Source organism: Somniosus microcephalus, chromosome 27 (assembly GCF_052327205.1).
Source record: "Somniosus microcephalus isolate GS21.2 chromosome 27, FLI_Smic_1.0, whole genome shotgun sequence".
NCBI lineage: Eukaryota > Metazoa > Chordata > Chondrichthyes > Squaliformes > Somniosidae > Somniosus > Somniosus microcephalus.
The window spans coordinates 24372611-24395049 of NC_141013.1; the positions used below are offsets into that span (position 1 = coordinate 24372611).

The following is a 22439-nucleotide window of genomic DNA, read 5'->3' on the forward strand; positions in this document are numbered from 1 at the left end:
TTTGACGGAGATCATGATTGCCCGTAGGAATGCAAAAGTCAACACTTAAAATCCATGTTGCGGTTGGTACGAATCGAGAGCAAATATGGCTGCAGCACACATTAATTGCAAAAAAAAACAGATTGTGCAACATTTGTGAAATGAGCAAACAGTAATATTCAATCAATTTTGCAAAGGTTGATTTCATTACTCTGTCAGTGTAGTGGTGCCAAACCTGGTGTACAACATTCCCAAGATTCCATGACGTAACTACCACAATTTAAGCAAACAAAGCAATCACTAGTGGGAATACATAACCAAACTTTGCATTTCATCTCCTAAATAATAATGGCCCAGAAATTCGGGTCGGGGGCTTCCCGCGGGTGCAAGCCCCCGACCTACACTTACATATCGCGCTGACATTTGAAGACTGGGCCTGCGTGGATTTCCGGTCTGTGGCCCGGTTCAGCTCCCGGCGCGCTGTGCGTGCGTGATCCAGCGGCGTATTTAGTGCGATGAGCCGGCTGGGATCACGTGAGCACTGGGCAACCAGTGGGAGTTTACAAAAGTCCATTCATGAGTTAGACATAAGATCTGTCAAACTCATGAAAACTCCGGGCGGCCAAAACACTACTTAAACTTTAAATAAAAGTTAAAAAAACATTCCAATAATTAAATTAACTATTAATAACTTTTAAAAAACTAATTTAAACAATTATTCAAATTTCTGCCAAAATTTTTTTTTCAAGAAATCAGGTCCAAAAATACACTTACCTTACTGTAAATTCTTTAAAAATAATAAACCTGTGGAAAAAAATTTCTAACTTTAATTATTAGACCACTTACCTTATAAAACTAAGTCCTTACGTCTGCTTTTTACATTCGTAAAAAGTGGAGGCCTTCACGCACGGGCAAACCTGTCAAAAAAAACGAAGTTCAACATGTACGCGCTGCCTCAAATGTCGCTAGGGAACCGCCTCTTAACCCCTTGGTTCAGGGGAGAGGAAATGCCAGTTTTCCGCGCATGCGCTGTGCATGCTGAAATCCAGCACTTCCAACGGGCCCACGCGTGAGTACCCCGTCCGTACTCACGCGTTGGGACCGGAATTACTGGGCCAATATAACTTCTGATGGACCTGCAGCCTCATTCAGTACTTGCACAACTAAATTTAAGATATACAGGGGGGAGGTTACCGCTAGTTTTGCGCCCAGATTCCAGCGTAATCTTGGTGGAATCAGCTGAACCAGCGCAAAAGTTCAGGGAATTTAAAGCGTAAGTGAGTTATGCCCAAAACCACTTGTGCTCGTGTTTACTATGATCTTTTATGCTCATTCAAGATTCAATTTGCCTGAATCAGGCCCCGCCCACAAAATTGGCCCCACCCCCCAGGTGGAAATTCTGAGATTCCGCCAATTGCACTGGTTCAGGAAGACTATTCAAATTGCGCTCATTTTCTTAGGTGCACAGGCACTACTAGGCATGTTTTAAAAGTTTTTCATATCAAAAAATATTGGCCCGGAATTTGCGGTCGGGGTAACAGCGAACTGGCAGCATTCGCCGTCATTTCGTCTTTGAAACTGACCATAACTTCAGGATATAGAGCCGGCACAGCCTTATGCGGAAATCCTGAAGCTGCGGTCTGTCAGTCACTGCTCCGCCACAGGCTGCGCTGTGGACCCCCCTCCCTGCCGACAGAGCCAACAATCAGTGAAATCGCTCAACTCATGGAAACTGACGAAAACTTCGGCTCTTCCTTTTTTTATTCGTTCCTGGGATTTGATCATCGCTGGCAAGGCCACCATTTATTGCCCTAATTGCCCTTGAGCAGGTGGTACTGAGCCGCCTTCTTCAACTGCTGCAGTCCGTGTGGTGAAGGTACTTCCACAGTGCTGCTAGGGAGGGAGTTCCAGGATTTTGACCCAGTGACGATGAAGGATCAGCGATATACTTCCAAGTCAGGATGGTGTGTGACTTGGAGGGGAACTTGGAGGTGGGGGTGTTCCCATGCACCTGCTGCCCTTGTCCTTCTAGGTGGCAGAGGTCGCAGGTTTGGGAGGTGCTGCCAAAGAAGCCTTGGCGAATTGCTACAATGCATCTTGTAGATGGTACATACTGCAGCCACGGTACGCAGGTGGTGGAGGGAGTGAATGTTTAAGGGGGTGCCAATCAAGTGGGCTGCTTTGTTTTGAATGGTGTTGAGCTTCTTGAGTGTTGTTGGAGCTGCACTTATCCAAGCAAGTGGAGAGTATTCCATCACACTCCTTACTTGTGCCTTGTAGATGGTGGAAAGGCTTTGGGGAGTCAGGAGGTGAGGCACTCGCCACAGAATACCCAGCCTCTGCTCTTGTAGCCACAGTATTTATGTGGCTGGTCCAGTTAAGTTTCTGGTCAATGGTGACCCCCAGGATGTTTATGGCGGGGGATTCAGCGATGGTAATGCTGTTGAATGTCATGGGGCGGTGGCTAGACTCTCGCTTGTTGGAGATCGTCATTGCCTGGCACCTGTGTGGTGCGAATGTTACTTGCCACTTATCAGCCCTAGCCTAAATGTCGTCCAGGTCTTGCTGCTTGTGGGCATGGACTGCTTCATTATCTGAAGAGTAGCGAATGGCACTGAACACTGTGCAGTCTTCAGTGAACATCCCCACTTCTGACCTTATGATGGAGGGAAGGTCATTGATGAAGCAGCTGAGGATGGTTGGGCCTAGGACACTGCTCTGAGGAACTCCTGCAGACATGTCCTGGGCTTGTGATGATTGACCTCCAACAACCACCTTCCTTTGTGCTAGGTATGACACCAGCCAGTGGAGAGTTTTCTCCCTGATTCCCATTGACTTCAGTTTTACTAGGGCTCCTTATGCCACACTCAGTCAAATGCTGCATTGATGTCAAGGGCAGTTTCTCTCACCTCACTCTGGAATTCAGCTCCTTTGTCCATGTTTGGACCAAGGCTGTAATGAGGTCTGGAGCTAAGTGGTTCTGGCGGAACGCTCAGTGAGCAGGTTATTGGTAAGTGCCACGTGATAGCACTGTCGACAGCACCTTCCATCACTTTGCTGATGATTGAGAGTAGACTGATGGGGTGGTAATTGGCCGGATTGGATTTGTCCTGCTTTTTGTGGACAGGACATACCTGGGCAGTTTTCCACATTACCGGATAGATGCCAATGTTGTAGCTGTACTGGAACAGCTTGGCTAGAGGCGTGGCTAGTTCTGGAGCACAAATCTTCAGCACGACAGCTGGGATGTTGTCAGGGCCCAGAGCCTTTGCTGTATCCAGTGCATTTCTGGATATCATGTGGAATGAATCAAATTGGCTGAAGACTGTCTTCTGTGATGGTGGGGACCTCAGGAGGAGGCCACAGTAATTACGCTGTTAAATACCCCATTAAAAGTTAGACCCAAAGAGATTAGGTGTAGCTGGAGTTTTAACAGCGTATTGACTGCTAAACATAGGTTATGGTCCTGAAAAACTAATTTCAATTTTGTGCAGTATCAAATTTATCCATTTTAACAATTTTTTTAAAGTTTGTGTAAGTTTTTTCTTCAAGATTTGCCTTTTCCCCATGTGATAGCCCCAATCTTTGTTTTGCTCTCTCCAACATTTTTAATAAGTTATAATTTTAAGAGCTTGCTCACTTCTTTGTTCGCTGTCTGAGAATTTTGCATTTTGATTGGCTGCTTTGATAGCTTGTTGACGTCACAGCAGCTCACACTATGGGATTCCCACTATACTACATTGATTTGAATTACATGTCGGAAAACCCAAACTTCTCGACATAAGAGATCACGAATTCCGGACCAGTTCATTTACAAGGAAACTGACTAGTGTACACCAATGAACCTATTAAATGGTTCAGTAGAGTTTGAAGTCATTTTCAGCACTTTTAAATCGGGTTACTCACAGGTGGAGGACTGGACACCCTTATTTAAAACGTTTATTTTTGGTGATAAGCCCATTTTCAGCTGTAGTAATTAAACTGTGCCAGGTTACCACTCTCATATACATCAGGGATATTTGTTAATGGAAAGAAAAGTATAAACGGTTATGTTCTAGTGCGCTGCCCAATTGCGCTGGTGATGGAGATTTTACATTTGTGATTATGCAAATGTATTTGGGTGGAAACTTGAAGCGTAACCTAACCAGCGCAATTTCAAGTGGATTTTAGGTGCAATTTCCCGATTGCACCCAAAGCGCAAACTCTACCCCATATGATTTGTTGCTCTGTGGTTAAGGTGTGCTGCTGAGCCAAACAGACCAGGAAGTGTCAATCCCCGGGCTATCCTGACACAAAATTGTCTCATTCTGTTACAGGACTGGCCCGAAAACAACAGGTGAGTCTTCACGTGTGAGTTTACTAATCTCACTGAAGGCTGTAGTGGGAGTGTTACAATTAACATCAACATCCCTGGAATTGGATGGGCAAAAATCTGTTAGGGTCCCCAGCCGTTATTTTGAATGACTAGATTGCACTCGATTGTGTCACCCCGCCTGGAGAATAACCTGATAACACAGGGTTCACACATGAAAAATGTCTCAGGTTCTGGAAGGTTACCAGTGCAATGGAACCAAATCCCAGTATAAGCTATCACCTGGAGAGGAGGAAAATTGAAGGAATAAACACAAAGTTGTTCCAGGATTGCGTGAAATCAATACATGAGTTTTCCATGTGTGTCTTTGCTGAAGCCCATCCGTGAGTCAATCTTTAGATCATACTTCCGCTCATTTTATCCACTGGATATGGATTTTTTAATGGTGTTCCCAATCCGCATATAGATATCGCTTCTGTAAACTTATTGAACTGAAATAACGCCATGAGACACTCAATCACAACCCAGGGCACCCAACGACTAAAAATAACAAATATCCAATCAACATATTTCCATGTTATCTAAACCTGCCACCGCATCCCCTCAGACGATGCGTTCAGGAGTCATTGATTTGGAAACACATTCTTACACCATAGGTAGAGCCAACATTAATAACATTTATGACTCGAGCACTATTCTATCACCCCAACTGTGTACAAAGTGTCCCCTGCAGGATTCTGGCATTCTCTTTTAATGCATTGTATTGCCTTTATCATGAAATCCACTGGCAGCCACTCTCTCAGCACTTCTCACACATAAAGACCAGGAGGTTCACAATGCAAAACACCAGCCCAATATTGTTTTTTCTAAAAATTCCTATCTAAGCTTAAAATTCCTGAGCAAAGTAGTTGTGTGTTTATGACGATTCAACTGTTGCAATTAATCTGGATGGCATTTTTTCATAACCAACATTGAAATAAAATCTAAAGCAAAAGAGTGCAAGAAATAAAATATGTTTATCATAAAGTAGGGAAGAAGCAGAATCATGTAGCTGTCAGTGTGGATTGATATCCTTTCATTTAATAAACTATATGGCCAAAGATGTTTGAAGAGTTTATAAATATTACTGTACACATGGAAAACAGATGTGCTTGCTGGTTTTTTGTCCTGTTCGTATTCTATCTCCTGCAGAGGTTCACAAGTACTTATATCTGAAATTGTCCTCTACCTAAATATTCAACACATTATACTTTTATAGTTGCCGATCAAGCATTTACTTTTGACGTTTTATATTTTATCCAATACTGCTGTTGAAGAACGTATACATCTAAATTTAGGATACAAGGGCTCTACGCCCTCTCCTCCAGCCCTACTATCCTCTCGCCATCATCTTATCAATTTTTGAAAGGTTGTTATAAATTTTAAACACAAGGTGCATCATGCCAGGTTCTATCAAAGTTCTCACTGTGTTAAAATAAACAACAGTAACAAAGGGCTAAATAAATGATAAGATCTCATTTTATTCCATACACTGCAGCCATATTACACCTTTTAAACGCACCTACAAAGTAGGCTACTCACAGAAGTTTTTAAAAATAGTTTTGTTGCTTTAAAATTATTTAACTAGATCAAACTTAATTTTTCACCTCCAAATGTTTAAATTTAATACGCTACAAACAGAATACATTATGACGATGAGTGCAATGCAATTTATATCCCACTCATGATAATCGTCACTCATACATTTAAATAATCTTGTGGGTCTTCTACCATATCTGTGTTTTCTCAGCAAAGAAAAGCTATACTTCATGCAGAAGCTGTTTGTCACCATGCATCCACTCGGTCGAGAAAGATTCTAGGTCGTTGATTTTCAATTACTATTAGCACTACATGATGATTAGCCAATGTGTGGTATGCTCTTCGCAACCTTGTCTCTGGAATCGTAGCACAAGCAAACAGGAGAGAGTTTCCATGTTGCAGTGAAGCCATATCCCAGGAACGTTTATATTCCAGACTTCCTGATGCACTTACCCAGATAGGATTCACTCTGGAATAAAGTGCCCAGTGCCCATCACTGACTGCCACACCCTAAACTAACATACACCACACAGTGCCCATCACTGACTGCCACACCCTAAACTAACATACACCACACAGTGCCCATCACTGACTGCCACACCCTAAACTAACATACACCACACAGTGCCCATCACTGACGGCCACACCCTAAACTAACATACACCACACCCTAAACTAACATACACCACACAGTGCACATCACTGACTGCCACACCCTAAACTAACATACACCACAGTGCACATCACTGACTGCCACACCCTAAACTAACATACACCACAGTGCACATCACTGTCACACCCTAAACTAACATACACCACAGTGCACATCACTGACTGCCACACCCTAAACTAACATACACCACAGTGCACATCACTGACTGCCACACCCTAAACTAACATACACCACAGTGCACATCACTGTCACACCCTAAACTAACATACACCACAGTGCACATCACTGACTGTCACACCCTAAACTAACATACACCACACAGTGCACATCACTGACTGCCACACCCTAAACTAACATACACCACACAGTGCACATCACTGACTGCCACACCCTAAACTAACATACACCACAGTGCACATCACTGACTGTCACACCCTAAACTAACATACACCACACAGTGCACATCACTGACTGTCACACCCTAAACTAACATACACCAGTGCACATCACTGTCACACCCTAAACTAACATACACCACAGTGCACATCACTGACTGCCACACCCTAAACTAACATACACCACAGTGCACATCACTGTCACACCCTAAACTAACATACACCACAGTGCACATCACTGACTGTCACACCCTAAACTAACATACACCACACAGTGCACATCACTGACTGCCACACCCTAAACTAACATACACCAGTGCACATCACTGACTGCCACACCCTAAACTAACATACACCACACAGTGCCCATCACTGACTGCCACACCCTAAACTAACATACACCACACAGTGCACATCACTGACTGTCACACCCTAAACTAACATACACCACAGTGCCCATCACTGACTGCCACACCCTAAACTAACATACACCACACAGTGCACATCACTGACTGCCACACCCTAAACTAACATACACCACAGTGCACATCACTGTCACACCCTAAACTAACATACACCACAGTGCACATCACTGACTGCCACACCCTAAACTAACATACACCACACAGTGCACATCACTGACTGCCACACCCTAAACTAACATACACCACACAGTGCACATCACTGACTGTCACACCCTAAACTAACATACACCACAGTTTAAAAGAAATTAATGTGAAGATTTGGTATTTTTTACTCTGGTTTAAATGTGTAAGAATTTGACGAGGCTCAATTTTCTATCTCATTGTAAATTATTTTAAAAAGCTGGTTACATTCAGCTTTGCAAAGAGGTAGACAATAAAACTGTTTGAGATACAAATTATCTGCTGCCATATGAAACCAAAGTGGTGTCTAGAAACCTCTGTGGAGAATCTTGTGCTGAATATGTCTGCAGCACCGTGTGCTCTCTTCTATATCTGGCTCCACTGATCCAGAGATTATTTTTTTTATAACTAGGGCTTGCTTCCAAACTGCACAAGACAATCAGGAAATTGCAGCTGTGGGCCATCTGGTATCCAAATCAATTCAATGCCAGCTCCTGTCTTAGCTTTGTAAATTTTATATTAAAACATAGAGAAGGAAAGAACAGAAACCATGAGCACAGTCTCCTAAAATCCCAGGGTTCAAGCAACCACCTAGGGCAAGGATTGGTGGAGAGATTAAGGCATAGCTTTCGCACTCACATTTACTCCTAAGCATTGTAAATGTACTGATTAAGGGGGTACCAGATCTCCACAAAAGTGTATGTGCCTCGCACTCTTTCAATTATCTTCTCAAGCATATTGATCTTTAAGGCAAGAAAAGTCCAAAGTAAATGAGGGCTTGGACTTTATTAGATATAAGCAATTAAGTTTCTTTGAATTTGTCAAATTTTAGATTCCTCCAAGATAAGGATGAGTTTATACCATTCCAGATCTATCTTAAAAGGTAAGTGCTCCAATGTCTTAGGTTCTTATACATTGTCCCCAAATCTAGGGCCTGGGTGAAATTTTAAGGCTTTGAGTTCAACAGGCAGAATTTATAAATTTCTGAATAAAATTAAATTGTGAAATTATATTTTTATCGCAGTCACTCAAGAGCCAATAGATGTCTTGATGTAGAGATGTTAAACCATTTAATTGAGTCTCACCACCCATCATATGGGGGGCACGGTGGCATAGTGGTTAGCACTGTTGCCTCATCAGCGCCAGGGACCCGGGTTCAAATCCGGCCTCGGGTGACTGTCTGTGTGGAGTTTGCACATTCTCCCTGTGTCTGCGTGGGTTTTCTCCGGGTGTTCCGGTTTCCTCCCACAGTCCAAAGATGTGCAGGTTAGGTTGATTTGGCTATGATAAATTGACCCTTAGTGTTAGGGGATTAAATACGTGGGGTTACGGGGATAGGGTGGGATATGTGTCGGTGCAGGCTCGATGGGCCGAAATGGCCTCTATCTGCACTGTAGATTCTGTGATATGAACATCACAGTGGTTCACCCTATTGTATTTACTTAATTGTTGCACAGTGAAGCCCTAGACTATTTGAACATGTTCCTCTTTTCAATCCTCCCATGGAGCCTGAGTGTCTCCCTTTCATATCTAATATCAGAGAAGCCAACACTAAAACCTTGCAGTACAGGTAGACTATCCTTTATCCGAAAACCTTGGGACCAGCCGTGCTTCGGTTTTCGGAAAATTTCGGATTTCGGAAGGTATTTTATAAGACTGGGAAATTTGTCGGCGGGGGTCCGGGTCGGCGGGGGGGGGGGTCGGGGTCGTGCGCCACTCTGGTCATGTCGTGCGCACGACTTACGCTGAACGAAAAAACCTTCGGTTTTTAGAGGGTTTCGGTTTTCGGAAGTTCAGATAAAAGGTAGTCTACCTGTATATACTCAGGAAATATGTCCACTCAACTCCGACAATAATTTCTCAACCTCTGTGGTTCTCTCTTACCATAGCTGATCCTCTTCCTCAAGCTGTTTCTAAACAACCCAAGAGGGTTTCAGTTGACTCAGATGGTAAGGAAAGACTTGGTTAGTATACTCCCATGCTCCAGCACTAACATCCCTCACTCCAACAAGCACAAATTTTTTTTTCATAAGATTGTCCATCTGCATCACTGCCCAAATGCATCAGGCACACTATGTTTAGATGAGCAAAGGATGGACTACATTCAACAGTTAAGGGAGACCATGGACGCAGCAGAAAATCTTACTACCCTCTTCATTTATTTAACCATGGCATGCATCAGGATTACATCACAGTAATGCTAAAAAAAAGTGGGCTAGTTATGCTTAGATATTGAAAGGGAAATGTATTCTGCTGGCATCATAAAATTCTAAGTACTATAAAGGCAGATCCTTATATTTTTAGTGCCATCCCTCACTATTGTGTTTTTATGCTATAAAACTACCAGTTAGCCTTGGAGCCAATATTTTGGGTCAAGCATCCCCAATGCAACATTGTGAATCAGAACAGTTGGCTTTAAACAGCGCTCCCCATTTACAGCACAGAAAGAGAACAGTGTCACAACAGGGGAAGAGTGTCCACTTGCAGACTAAAACTACCAGTTTTAGAAGGATAAACAGAGACCAACTGGGACAGTTGTATTGTGTTAACTTGAATTAACCAGCTGCTCAGCAAAATGCACTTTGACTTTAAGGTAAATGCACAAAAAGTACCTTCTTTGGAAGAAACATTAAACAATGTTTAGTAAACAGAATCCAAAACAACTCCACAATGGAGCATGAGGGGGCCACAGCCTAAATGCAACAAGCCTTCACTTTATCACTTTGGGTTGCGATACTGCTAATACATAGCATGAAGATATAACGGCCCGGAATTTGCAGTCAGCGGCGAAGCAAAGGCACTTGCCACTGGCCCTGAAATAAGCTTCGCACAAAGATCGCACGATCTCTGTGGCGAGATGTTCAGGTTTTCCAACATGTAATTCAAATCTACAGAGTATGGTGGGAACGCACTAGTGCGATGCTGCTGTGACATCAACAAGCTGTCTAAACAGCTAATTAAAATGCAGAATTCTCACAGTGAACCAGGAAGTGGATAAACTCTTCAAATTCTAACTTTTTAAAAGTGTTAGAGAGAGCAAAACAAAGATTGGGGCTCTCACATTGGGGAAAAGGAAAATCTGAAATAAAGATGAACAAACTTAACATTTTTTTTAAGTTTCTTAAAAATTTTGATTTTTATTAGAATGGATAATTTTGACACTCCACAAGATTAAAATTAGTTTTTCAGGGCCATCACCTTTGTTTTAGTAGTCAATACACTGTTAAAACCCCAGTTACACCTATTCCCTTTGGGTCTAACTTTTAATGGGGTATTTAACAGTGTAATTACTGCGGAAGAGTCGACTTTATTGTCAGTTTCCATGATTTCAGAGATTATACCGATCGCCGGCTGTGTGGGGGGACAGGGACGGGGGGGGAGGTGCACAGTGCAGCCTGTGGAGAAGCAGTGAATGACAGACCGCAACTTCAGGATTTCCGCATTAGGCTGTGCATGTGCTAAATGCTGAAGTTGCGGTCAGTTTCAAAGGTGAAATGACGGTGAACGCCGCCAGTTCACCGTCCTCAAGACCGCAAATTCTGGGCCAATGTATACTGTAAATTAACTGGCAAAGCTATGCTTGATGAGGGTGGGAGGGGGAGGAAAAAAAGAGGTAAAATTCCTCTAGTAATGAAAATCAGATGATCAATTTTCTTCTGAAGTGAATGACTCGCTGGCAACATTGCAAAAATGCACAACTTTGAAAGATTTCAATTCAAATGCAGTCACTAATTATAGAGATTGCCAGTCTCCCGTTTACCTTTAAGAAAATGACTTAAGGATAGCTTTTTTCTTCCCCCTCCTCCAATTTTCTTCTCTCCTCTCCCGAAGTTGCCAATTCTCTTAACGGGATGTGGTTCCAAACGCTAGATGAAGACTAAATCATCCAAATAAAATAGGCTGGTGCTGGTACAAGAGAATGACTCAACCTGTCCAAACCGGTCATGAGCATGATTGTTTCAAGTACAAATAACATAGGTGGAACAAGACAGTGTCAAAGCTCAGACGCACTTCCCTCCAATCTCCTGGATTAATTTACATTGTACTGTGAATGAAAGGTGGCTAAAATGTGTCAGCTGACTCCTGAAGTAATTTAAATGGAGCCGCTGCTAGCAATAGCATAAAAAAGACTTGCATCAAATCTCTAATTCACTCCTACATATCTTTCCAACCCATACATTGGTATGACAATAGGGGAAGTTTCCACTTTGGCCGCAATTGCCGATTCCGGCGCAAATTGGATCCGTTTTGAAAGTGTTCTCTCTCTTCCCCACCCCACCACCCCCAACCCCGAGTTTCCACTCAAATATATCATCGAATGCAAAATATGCCATGAACCAGTGCAATCGGGCAACGTTCTAATACGTAATTTGACTTTTAAATTGTTTTTTTTTTAATTTCCTTCATATATTTAAGTGGTAACTTAGTGAAGTTTGATTAAAACAGCTGAAAATAAGGTTTATCACAAAAAATAAGCATTTTTAAACACAGTGTCAATCCGCCACTTCTGAGTAACCCGGTATTAAATTACTGAAATTCACTTTTAGAAAATCTATAAAACTATTTTCTAGTTATATTGGGATACATTAGTCAGTTTCTTAGTAAATGAAAACAAAAGTTGCACTTTAAAATGTACCCTTTAGTGGCCGTGCGCCCAAAAGAACCAGCTTCATTTTTGGAGCCTCCTCCAAGGCCTGCAAACGAGCGCAATTAGCGGAAGCTCCCAATGTTGACTAATTCACCCTGGGGGGCCTGGCCATTTTTGCAGGCAGAGCCTACTTCCAGCACAATGTTTTTAAAACTACCGCAAAAGATCGTGGAAACTCGAGTTGCGCTGATTGCAAATTGCACTTAAAATTGAGATTTTTTTTCACCGGTTTTGGTTGAATTGCGCCGAAAAAAACAGCGCCATTGAGCGGAAACTGCAGGCCAATATATCACAGGTCAGTAAGCAGCTACTAAACACTTCTTACAAAAGTAATCCTTTGAATGTTGCAATTTACTAATCCCACATTCTTTTATATATAACACTGTTTTAGTGACAGAATTTAACACCAATATTCAGTGATGGAAATAATTTCCCCAACTTTCAGATCCTTCTCCACAGAATTCTCATAATAGCTTAAGTTAAAACAGTTGAAGCAACAAAGCATATAAAATACTTCCAACTGATCAGTATTTTCAACTATAATTTTACCCGGTTGTAAAATATAAAAATAGCTTCCACAAAGAGGCTTCTGCTTGAATTAACAAAAATGCACAGTGCAGCAAGGTACACGTTGGTGCAAACCATGTTGGTGCAAACTGAACGTACTCAACACAATTACCATTTTTTGGACTAATGCCTTTTCAATTGCATAAACCACACACCATCATGGCTAAGATTTCTCATCAAAGCCATTTACAGAAAGAAATATACTTACGCTGGTGCAATTCACTTAAAATGTTAAAAATAGAAAAAACCAGTGTTAGCCTCTGTAAGGTTGTGCATGAAAACCCTCGATCACAATGTTGTATCAATAAGCATCAGTACAGCAATAAGAGTATTTGCATGGATAGGCCATCTTGTTAAAGGAAAACATGTTTCCAGCCTCTAAAGTGTCACTACTGGAGCACAGCTGTCAATCTTCAAGTTAAATCATCTTCTTCTGAAGAATTGCTGTCTCCCTGATCCCTATATTCTCGGTACGTTGTAGCAGCTGCACGTTCCGGGTTAAAGTTCATTATTTTAATGTTCAACCTTTGTGTTAGTTTTTCTGCTGCTAGCTTGGCCTGTATGGCCTGTAAAAGAGAATGTTTCTATTAATTTGAAGGTCAAGGCAAAAAGAATCCAAGTTTCCTTTTATTACGTAACTAGTTTACTTACTGGACGTACCCATGTATAAAATAACAAACGTCTAATAGTTCACCACTTTTGAACAAAACCTTGTTTGATACTAGCAATGAGAAGCTAACAGGAGCAACGGAGATGCCAAGCTCAATTACATTACTGTCTTAGAATCACTATTTCTCAGGTTGAAGTATAGTGTGAAACTTAAATAGTCTTCTTACAGGTTCAATTTCAAAACTGAATGAATCCTGAACTGGAATTACTTTTTTTTGAAGTATTAGAGAGATTTGGTTTCCATGCAGACAGATTAAGAGATTGATCGCTAAAGACACAGTTTGCATTTCCCTTATGGATTAAATAATAAAAGATTAGAGCTCAGATTTTCATTACAAGCAAACAATTTCATCCATTTAGTTCCACGTGTGAACTGGAATACTGAACATTTTCCATGATGAGCAGTTTCCCCATACCCTAAGTTCTTTAGAAGCAGGTTCTACTACATTACTGTCTTCAAGCACACAAAAGATATTTAAACAGTATGGAATCAAGAGTTTAAATTCTGCGGTAGTGAAAGGAAACAAGGCAATATTATAAATTAGGGTTAAAAATGGAAATATATATGCATACATTGTAATTTTATATAACTAGTGCTTTGTCAGTTGTAAATGTTAACGGCAAGCACATGTTTATTGCATGTGTTTTGCTCATACCTCATACTTTTGCTTCTGTGATACTTGTAGTTCTCCAGACTCTTCTAGAGACAGTAATTGAGCAGGAGAGTGGTAAAGTGGGGGCAGTCTAGCAGCCGTGATCTCATCAAGATGTTTCCGGTCCCTTAGCCTCTGTTCTGCTGGAGACAGTTTCAGCGCAGATCTGCCAGGTGACTGGGCTGGAGGTGAACCAGAGGATCCAGATATTGGCCTGACGTAAAAAAAAAAAAAAAATACTCACACTGAAAGTCCATCTAACCCGTGAAAATCACTATCACGTGTAATGCGAACCTTACAAAGGCAATATTTTACAGCTTACTTTTCTGGGGTTGCATAACATTACGGTATTTAAAAGGACTTCATATAGCACTACTGGCAGAAGAACTAGCAACATGGATTCTACTAAAATCTTTCATCTTTAATTGTAAGCAAAACATAAGCAGTAACAAAGCAAGCTACAATATAGTAACAATTATCTGAATATAAAACTCTGAAATTAGAGGCCCAAACCTCCCCCCCAATATTTTGGATCTAAATTGCAAGATCTAACAATGCACAGAAAATTCAGTCAGCAGATAGCCAGATCCATGCACAGTACCTCAAACCAGAGGTAAAACTTACTGGTTGGTTTTAAATTGTCTTTTTTTCACCACTGGGTTCTTGGCTCTCTGCTCCAGTATGTCAACGTAATGAGGAGTTTTCTTTACTTGGTGGTGCCGAGTTTGAAAGGGATTAACGTTGAACTTTACATTGCTGCTTAAAGTTGGTTCTTCCTGCATTTCATGACGTACTTTTCTGTGCCCATTATCTGTCAGAGTCACTTCGTCCAGTCTATCACTAAGCAAGTCAGTTCTGCTGACAAAATCTGCTTCCAGGTCATTTGCGGTGTTATGTGAATGGATGGGATTGTTTTTTTCCTGCTTTATACCTACGGTTCTCTGGCTGCCCACCACAGAATCAAGCGAGTTCTCACTATTGACTGTGTAGCTTCCTGAAGTTGCTTGCTTTTTCTCCAATACTCTGTGTTTCTCATGACTTAATTCTTGATTCTTAACGCATACTTTGGAGCTTTCTTTGGTTATAGTTCCTTCGACACCAACCTTTGACAAAACATATCGATCTTTCTCAGCCTCATCGCAATCCTTCAATTTGTTTCTAATAACTTGCCCTGTTGTTAGAGTTGAAGTTGCATTCTCATTACTGAGGACCGCCTCGTCCGAAGTGTTCTCCCTCTGCTGCTTTTGAAACTCCAGTTTAACTGCTGAAAGCAGATCAGCTGCTCGCTCCACTTCCTCATGCTGAGCAATTGCTGCTTCTAGTTTCTCTATAAACTCAGTGATTCGTTTACCCTTGTCTGGCAGGCTCTGGATAAATTTCCTGAACAAATAAAAGACAATTAGATAGTGTTAGATTACAAAGTTGTTGGCTAAGGAAGCAGATACATATTGAGAGAGAGGCAGGTCCATTTAATCTGGACTTTCAATAACCTAATTTAAGTATACTTCTTTTGAATTTACTTTCCATCTCACATTTTCACCCACAGGATTTTTAATAGGATTCATTAATGGAGTCCCATACAAGAGAGTCCACTCAGAAACCAGACTGTATAACTCAAACCATGATGGTTGGCATTTGGGAAGCACTGCATGCATGGATTAAGGTCTATTGGCTCTTTCCTTTACACCACCACTACCGATGGCACCTCCTACTTTATCAGCAGTAGTGTAAGGTAAACAAGACTGGCACCAGAATCTGGCCATTGCACAGTTGAGGCACTTTTACATTTGGTGCATCTGTAGTTTGGATCACAGGACAGCAAAGACGTGAGTCTATAAAGCTGGAGCCAGCATACAGACATCGCTCCCCACAATGCTAAAATGAGCACCCTTCCCTATTGACCTGATCTCTCTCTGTTCAGTGCTGGTAGACCCAATGACCCGGAATTTGCGGTAGGTAATGACGGCGAACTGTCAGCATTCACTGTCATTACCCCTCTGAAACTGACCGCAACTTCAGGATTTAGCGCATGCGCAGCTAAACATTGAAATCCTGAAGTTGCGATCAGTCATTCACTGCTCTGTCTAATTTAAGACATGACATGTGGTAAGTGTAGCAAGCTTGGGAGGAAAAATTAGACTTTGGACCTATGGTTCCGAAAGCTGCCCATCACGGGTTTCTGTTTCATGTCTGGGTCTATTGTAGACTAATTGATAGAGAACAATTGCTATGATTCGTCAACAACTCCATTATCATTGTATCATGGGACTACCAGAATGATAGGTGAACTATATGGAACGAGGTCTTTTATTGTCAAGCAATTCCTATGATGTTGCCCAAGTTGCCTATGCTTTTCATTGCTCCCATTTTCTCACTTTTCCTTAGGCCTACCACTGCCATAGCAATTCACGCATCCTTTATTTAATGTCTTTTATTTCTTTAATGCTTCTGTCAATGACTTGAACACGCTGATTGTCACATCATTTATCATTCAACAGATACGTCCTCCGTTATCTGCTTGTCCTTCCCTTTTTCTGAACCAATTGTTCATTTCTGAAGGGGACAAAGTCAAAATATTAACTATCTGTTCCTTGCACAGATGCTGACTGATTTGCTATATTTCTAGGTCTTTTGCACTTTGGTTCCAAAATAGATTAGAACTTTGATAGAACACAAATGCCAAATATAAAAGCACTTTTGTCTATTTGTATTGTGGAATTCACCCTGTAATACCAGAGATAGTGGTAACTGTTCGTTCATCTCATTGCTGTTTGTGGCAGCTTGCTGTCTGCAAATTGGTTGCTGTATTTGCCCTCAAAACAAGTGACTACGCTTCTCAATTTAATTCATTGGCAGTGAAGCGCTTTGGGACATGGTACATAAACACAAGGTTGTTCTTTAGGCGCCATCATATGAAGAGCTCAGCCAACCCACTTGTACTCTTGACTATATATCGCCTCTCATACTGAATGCCTTCACGAAAAATGCAGGGAGGTTGGAAATCGTTTAGCAGGTTCTCCTTGGCCTGCATAGATCTGCCACAGATAATTCTTTCAATAGAAGTGAGTAGGAGAGCTCAGTAAGTACCAAGTTAAAGCCACACCACCAGCAGTTGTCCCTCTGAGCTCTGCTGAAATGTCACTGCTGGTCACAACAGGCATCAGACCGCTTTCATTCCCCTCAGTGATCCCATGGCACTATTTCGAAGAAGAGCAGGTGAGTTATCCCTGGTGTCCTGGCCAATATGTCTCCCTCAACCAACATAACAAAAACAGATGATCTGGTCATTTTCACATTGCTGTTTGTGGGAGCTTGCTGTGCGTGCGTAAAGATCGCATGGATGAACTACAGAATTTGTTCATCCCTGTCTGGCATAAAAATAAAACAAAAAAGGTGGCGCAACCATGGCTAACAAGGGAAATTAGGGATAGCATAAGATCCAAGGAGAGGACATATAAATTGGTCAGAAAAAGCAGCAAACCTGAGGATTGGCAGCAGTTTATGATTCAGCAAAGGACAAAAGGATTAATTAAGAGGGGAGAAATAAGAGTATGAGAGTAAGCTTGCAGGGAACATAAAACTGACTGTAAAAGCTTCTATAGATATGTGAAGAGAAAAAGATTGGTGAAGTCAAGCGTAGATCCCTTGCAGTCAGAATCAGGGGAATTTATAATGGGGAACAAAGAAATGGCTGACCAATTAAATACATACTTTGGTTCTGTCTTCACAAAGGAGGACACAAATAACCTTCCAGAGATGTCGGGGAACATAGGGTCCAATGAGAGGGAGGAACTGAATCAAATCAGTATTTGTAGGGAAATGGTGTTAGGGAAATTGACGGCATTGAAGGCCGATAAATCCCCAGGGCCTGATAATCTACATCCGAGGGTACTTAAGGAAGTGGCCCTAGAAATAGTAGATGCATTGCTGGTCATCTTCCAAAATTCTATAGACTCTGGCACAGTTCCCATGGATTGGAGGGTAGCTAATGTAACCCCACTATTTAAAAAAGGTGGTAGAGGGAAAATGGGGAATTATAGACCAGTAAGCCTGACATCGGTAGTGGGGAAAATGCTAGAGTCCATTATAAAAGATGTAATAGCAGAGCACTTGGAAAACAGTGACCGGATCAGACAGTCAACATGGATTTACAAAAGGTAAATCGTGCTTGACTAATCTACTGGAATTTTGAGGATGTAACTGGTAGAATAGATAAGGGAGAACCAGTGGATGTGGTGTATTTGGACTTTCAGAAGGCTTTTGATAAGGTCCCGCATAGGAGATTAGCGTGCAAAGTTAAAGCCCATGGGATTGGGGGTAAGGTACTGACTTGGATAGAGAACTGGTTGGCAGACAGGAAGCAAAGAGCTGGAATAAACGGGTCTTTTTCCGAGTGGCAGGCAGTGACGAGTGGGGTACCGCAGGGATCGGTGCTAGGACCCCAGCTATTCACAATATATATTAATGATCTAGACGAGGGAACTAGATGTAATATCTCCAAGTTTGCAGATGACACAAAGCTGGGTGGGCGTGTGTGTTGTGAAGAGGATGCAGAGAAACTCCAGTATGATTTGGACAGGTTGGGTGATTGGGCAGATGCACAGCAGATGCAGTATAATGTGGTTAAATGAGAGGTTATCCACTTTGGTGGCAAAAACAGGAAGGCAGATTATTATCTGAATGGCAATAGATTGGGCGAAGGGGAAGTGCAACGAGACCTGGGTGTCCTTGTGCACCAGTCGCTGAAGGTAAGCATGCAGGTGCAGCAGGCGGTTAAGGCAGCAAATGGCATGTTGGCCTTCATAGCGAGAGGATTAGAGTACAGGAGCAAGGATGTCTTGCTGCAGTTGTACAGGGCTTTGGTGAGACCACACCTTGAGTATTGTGTGCAGTTTTGGTCACCTTATCTGAAGAAGGATGTTCTTGCCATGGAGGGAGTGCAGCGAAGATTCACCAGACCGATACCTGGGATGGCAGGAATGACGTACGAGGAGAGATTGGGTCGATTGGGCTTATATTCGCAGGAGTTTAGAAGAATGAGAGGGGATCTCATTGAAACTTATAAAATTTTTAACAGGATTAGACAGGCTAGATGCTGGAAGGATGTTCCCGATGGTCAGGGAGTCCAGAACCAGGGGTCACAGTCTAAAGATAAGGGGTAAGCCATTTAGGACAGAGATGAGGAGGAATTTCTTCACCCAGAGAGTGGTGAACCTGTGGAATTCTCTACCACAGAAGGCAGTTGAGGCCAATGCATTAAATATTTTCAAGAAGGAGTTAGATATATTTAAGGCTAAAGGGATCAAGGGATATGGGGGGAAAGCAGTGACAGGGTACTGAATTTGGATGATTAGCCATGATCTCATTAAATGGCAGAGTTTATTACATTACAACAGCAACTACACTTCAAAAGTACTTCATTGGCTGTGAAGCATTTCAGACGTCCCGTGGTCGTGAAAGACTCTATATAAAGAGGTCTTTCAGTGAGCCGGGCCCCGCTCCTTTCCCCCCCTCAGTGAGCCGGGCCCCGCTCCATACCCCCCTCAGTGAGCCGGGCCCCGCTCCATTCCCCCCTCAGTGAGCCGGGCCCCGCTCCATTCCCCCCTCAGTGAGCCGGGCCCCGCTCCATTCCCCCCTCAGTGAACAGGGCCCCGCTCCATTCCCCCCTCAGTGAACAGGGCCCCGCTCCATTCCCCCCTCAGTGAACAGGGCCCCGCTCCATTCCCCCCTCAGTGAACAGGGCCCCGCTCCATTCCCCCCTCAGTGAACAGGGCCCCGCTCCATTCCCCCCTCAGTGAGCAGGGCCCCGCTCCATTCCCCCCTCAGTGAGCAGGGCCCCGCTCCATTCCCCCCTCAGTGAGCAGGGCCCCGCTCCATTCCCCCCTCAGTGAGCAGGGCCCCGCTCCATTCCCCCCTCAGTGAGCAGGGCCCCGCTCCATTCCCCCCTCAGTGAGCAGGGCCCCGCTCCATTCCCCCCTCAGTGAGCCGGGCCCCGCTCCATTCCCCCCTCAGTGAGCCGGGCCCCGCTCCATTCCCCCCTCAGTGAGCCGGGCCCCGCTCCATTCCCCCCTCAGTGAGCCGGGCCCCGCTCCATTCCCCCCTCAGTGAACAGGGCCCCGCTCCATTCCCCCCTCAGTGAACAGGGCCCCGCTCCATTCCCCCCTCAGTGAACAGGGCCCCGCTCCATTCCCCCCTCAGTGAACAGGGCCCCGCTCCATTCCCCCCTCAGTGAACAGGGCCCCGCTCCATTCCCCCCTCAGTGAACAGGGCCCCGCTCCATTCCCCCCTCAGTGAACAGGGCCCCGCTCCATTCCCCCCTCAGTGAACAGGGCCCCGCTCCATTCCCCCCTCAGTGAACAGGGCCCCGCTCCATTCCCCCCTCAGTGAACAGGGCCCCGCTCCATTCCCCCCTCAGTGAACAGGGCCCCGCTCCATTCCCCCCTCAGTGAACAGGGCCCCGCTCCATTCCCCCCTCAGTGAACAGGGCCCCGCTCCATTCCCCCCTCAGTGAACAGGGCCCCGCTCCATTCCCCCCTCAGTGAACAGGGCCCCGCTCCATTCCCCCCTCAGTGAACAGGGCCCCGCTCCATTCCCCCCTCAGTGAACAGGGCCCCGCTCCATTCCCCCCTCAGTGAACAGGGCCCCGCTCCATTCCCCCCTCAGTGAACAGGGCCCCGCTCCATTCCCCCCTCAGTGAACAGGGCCCCGCTCCATTCCCCCCTCAGTGAACAGGGCCCCGCTCCATTCCCCCCTCAGTGAACAGGGCCCCGCTCCATTCCCCCCTCAGTGAACAGGGCCCCGCTCCATTCCCCCCTCAGTGAACAGGGCCCCGCTCCATTCCCCCCTCAGTGAACAGGGCCCCGCTCCATTCCCCCCTCAGTGAACAGGGCCCCGCTCTATTCCCCCCTCAGTGAGCCGGGCCCCGTTCCATTCCCCCTCAGTGAGCCGGGCCCCGGTCCATTCCCCCCTCAGTGAGCCGGGCCCCGGCGCTTACTTATTTGCCAGAAGTTTCAGCTGCCGCCTCAGCAGCTCCACCAGCTCCCCCCTGGATTTCTGGTGCAAGGCCCCCACGGCACCCTGGCGCTCATTGGGCCCCGCGGACATCATTGTCGAAGCCAACACGGACTCAACCGCCGCTCGGGCCCGGCTCCAACCACCCGCGACAGGGCGCCGCCATCACACCGGAAGTTGCCGCCTTCAACCATTCCAACTTTATTGTTCCAGTGATTCCCAGAGGCAGCAGCAAGAATGCAAATCTACTCAGAACCAGCTGCCTTTTTATAATCTACAACATGCTAAATTCACTAGTGTACTCTTTTATTGGGGTGATTAAACAAAATTGACTGTAAGTTAATAAAACTTTAAAGGAACCTTAACAAATTAAATTAAAATTTGGTTGGCCGGGGTGATGATGCACTCCAGTCCCCGCGGTGCCCACCGGTCGCGGAAGGCCTCAAGCGTGCGATTCACTAATGTACTACTGAGTAACGCAATAAGTCTAATGGGATCAAGGGATATGGGGAGAAGACAGGGACAGGGTACTGAATTTGGATGATCAGCCATGATCTCATTGAATGGCAGAGCAGGCTCGAGGGGCCAAATGGCCTACTCCTGTTCCTATCTTCTATATAAGTGAACGACAAAGCCTTTTTATATGTGAACAAAATAGAATCATAAGAATGTATGATGGTAAAGTAGTAAAAGGGGTAAAAACAGGAATAAATTGTCAGAAAACATATTTGAAAGTTCTTTATCTGAATGCACGCAGCATTCGTAACAAAATAGACGAGTTGACGGTACAAATAACTACACATGGGTATGATCTGGTGGCCATTACGGAAAAATGGCTGCAAGATGGTCATGACTGGGAACTAAACATACAAGGGTATTTGACAATTAGGATGGACAGACAGGAAGGAAAGGGAGATGGGGTTGCTATGTTAATTATTATGTCCGTGTATAATTGAGACACGGACTGCAGGAGTTGATTATAACAAGTCTTTAATGAATGGAGACAACCTGGAAACTGAAACTACAGAAGCCTGCTAGGGCCTTTTATACAGGGGTGGTCACTGCCGGTACTGCAGTCTGAGACCAGTTATTCCCTTAAAGGTACATACACAACAATTCCTCCCCTTTTAGATAAACAGTACATAACATTCATTTAACAACTAAATAATAACTAATTACAATTACGGCTGCTAGATACATTGGTTGAAGTTAAGCAATTATAAGTTCAGTCTTTGAGGAGGCTTCCTGATTCTGTCTGGATAACGCCTCTTTGGGATATCAGGTTCTTCTGGCAAGGTTGAGTCGGGATCAATGTTGTTGTTTGGTTTGTCTGCTTCCAATATCACCGA

General features: G+C 44.0%; 1 protein-coding gene across 1 annotated transcript; it reads right to left on the reverse strand.

The window, feature by feature from the left end:
- Positions 1-5787: 5787 nt before the first annotated feature.
- polr2m (RNA polymerase II subunit M) lies at positions 5788-21307 on the reverse strand. The gene is made up of 4 exons (XM_085968722.1): positions 21074-21307; positions 14704-15459; positions 14083-14293; positions 5788-13323 (listed from the first exon to the last, which is right to left on the reverse strand). Exons 1-4 carry the CDS (start codon positions 21184-21186, stop codon positions 13171-13173), a joined length of 1233 nt encoding a protein of 410 aa, XP_085824848.1. The 5' UTR covers positions 21187-21307; the 3' UTR covers positions 5788-13170.
- Between the last annotated feature and the right edge of the window lie 1132 nt (positions 21308-22439).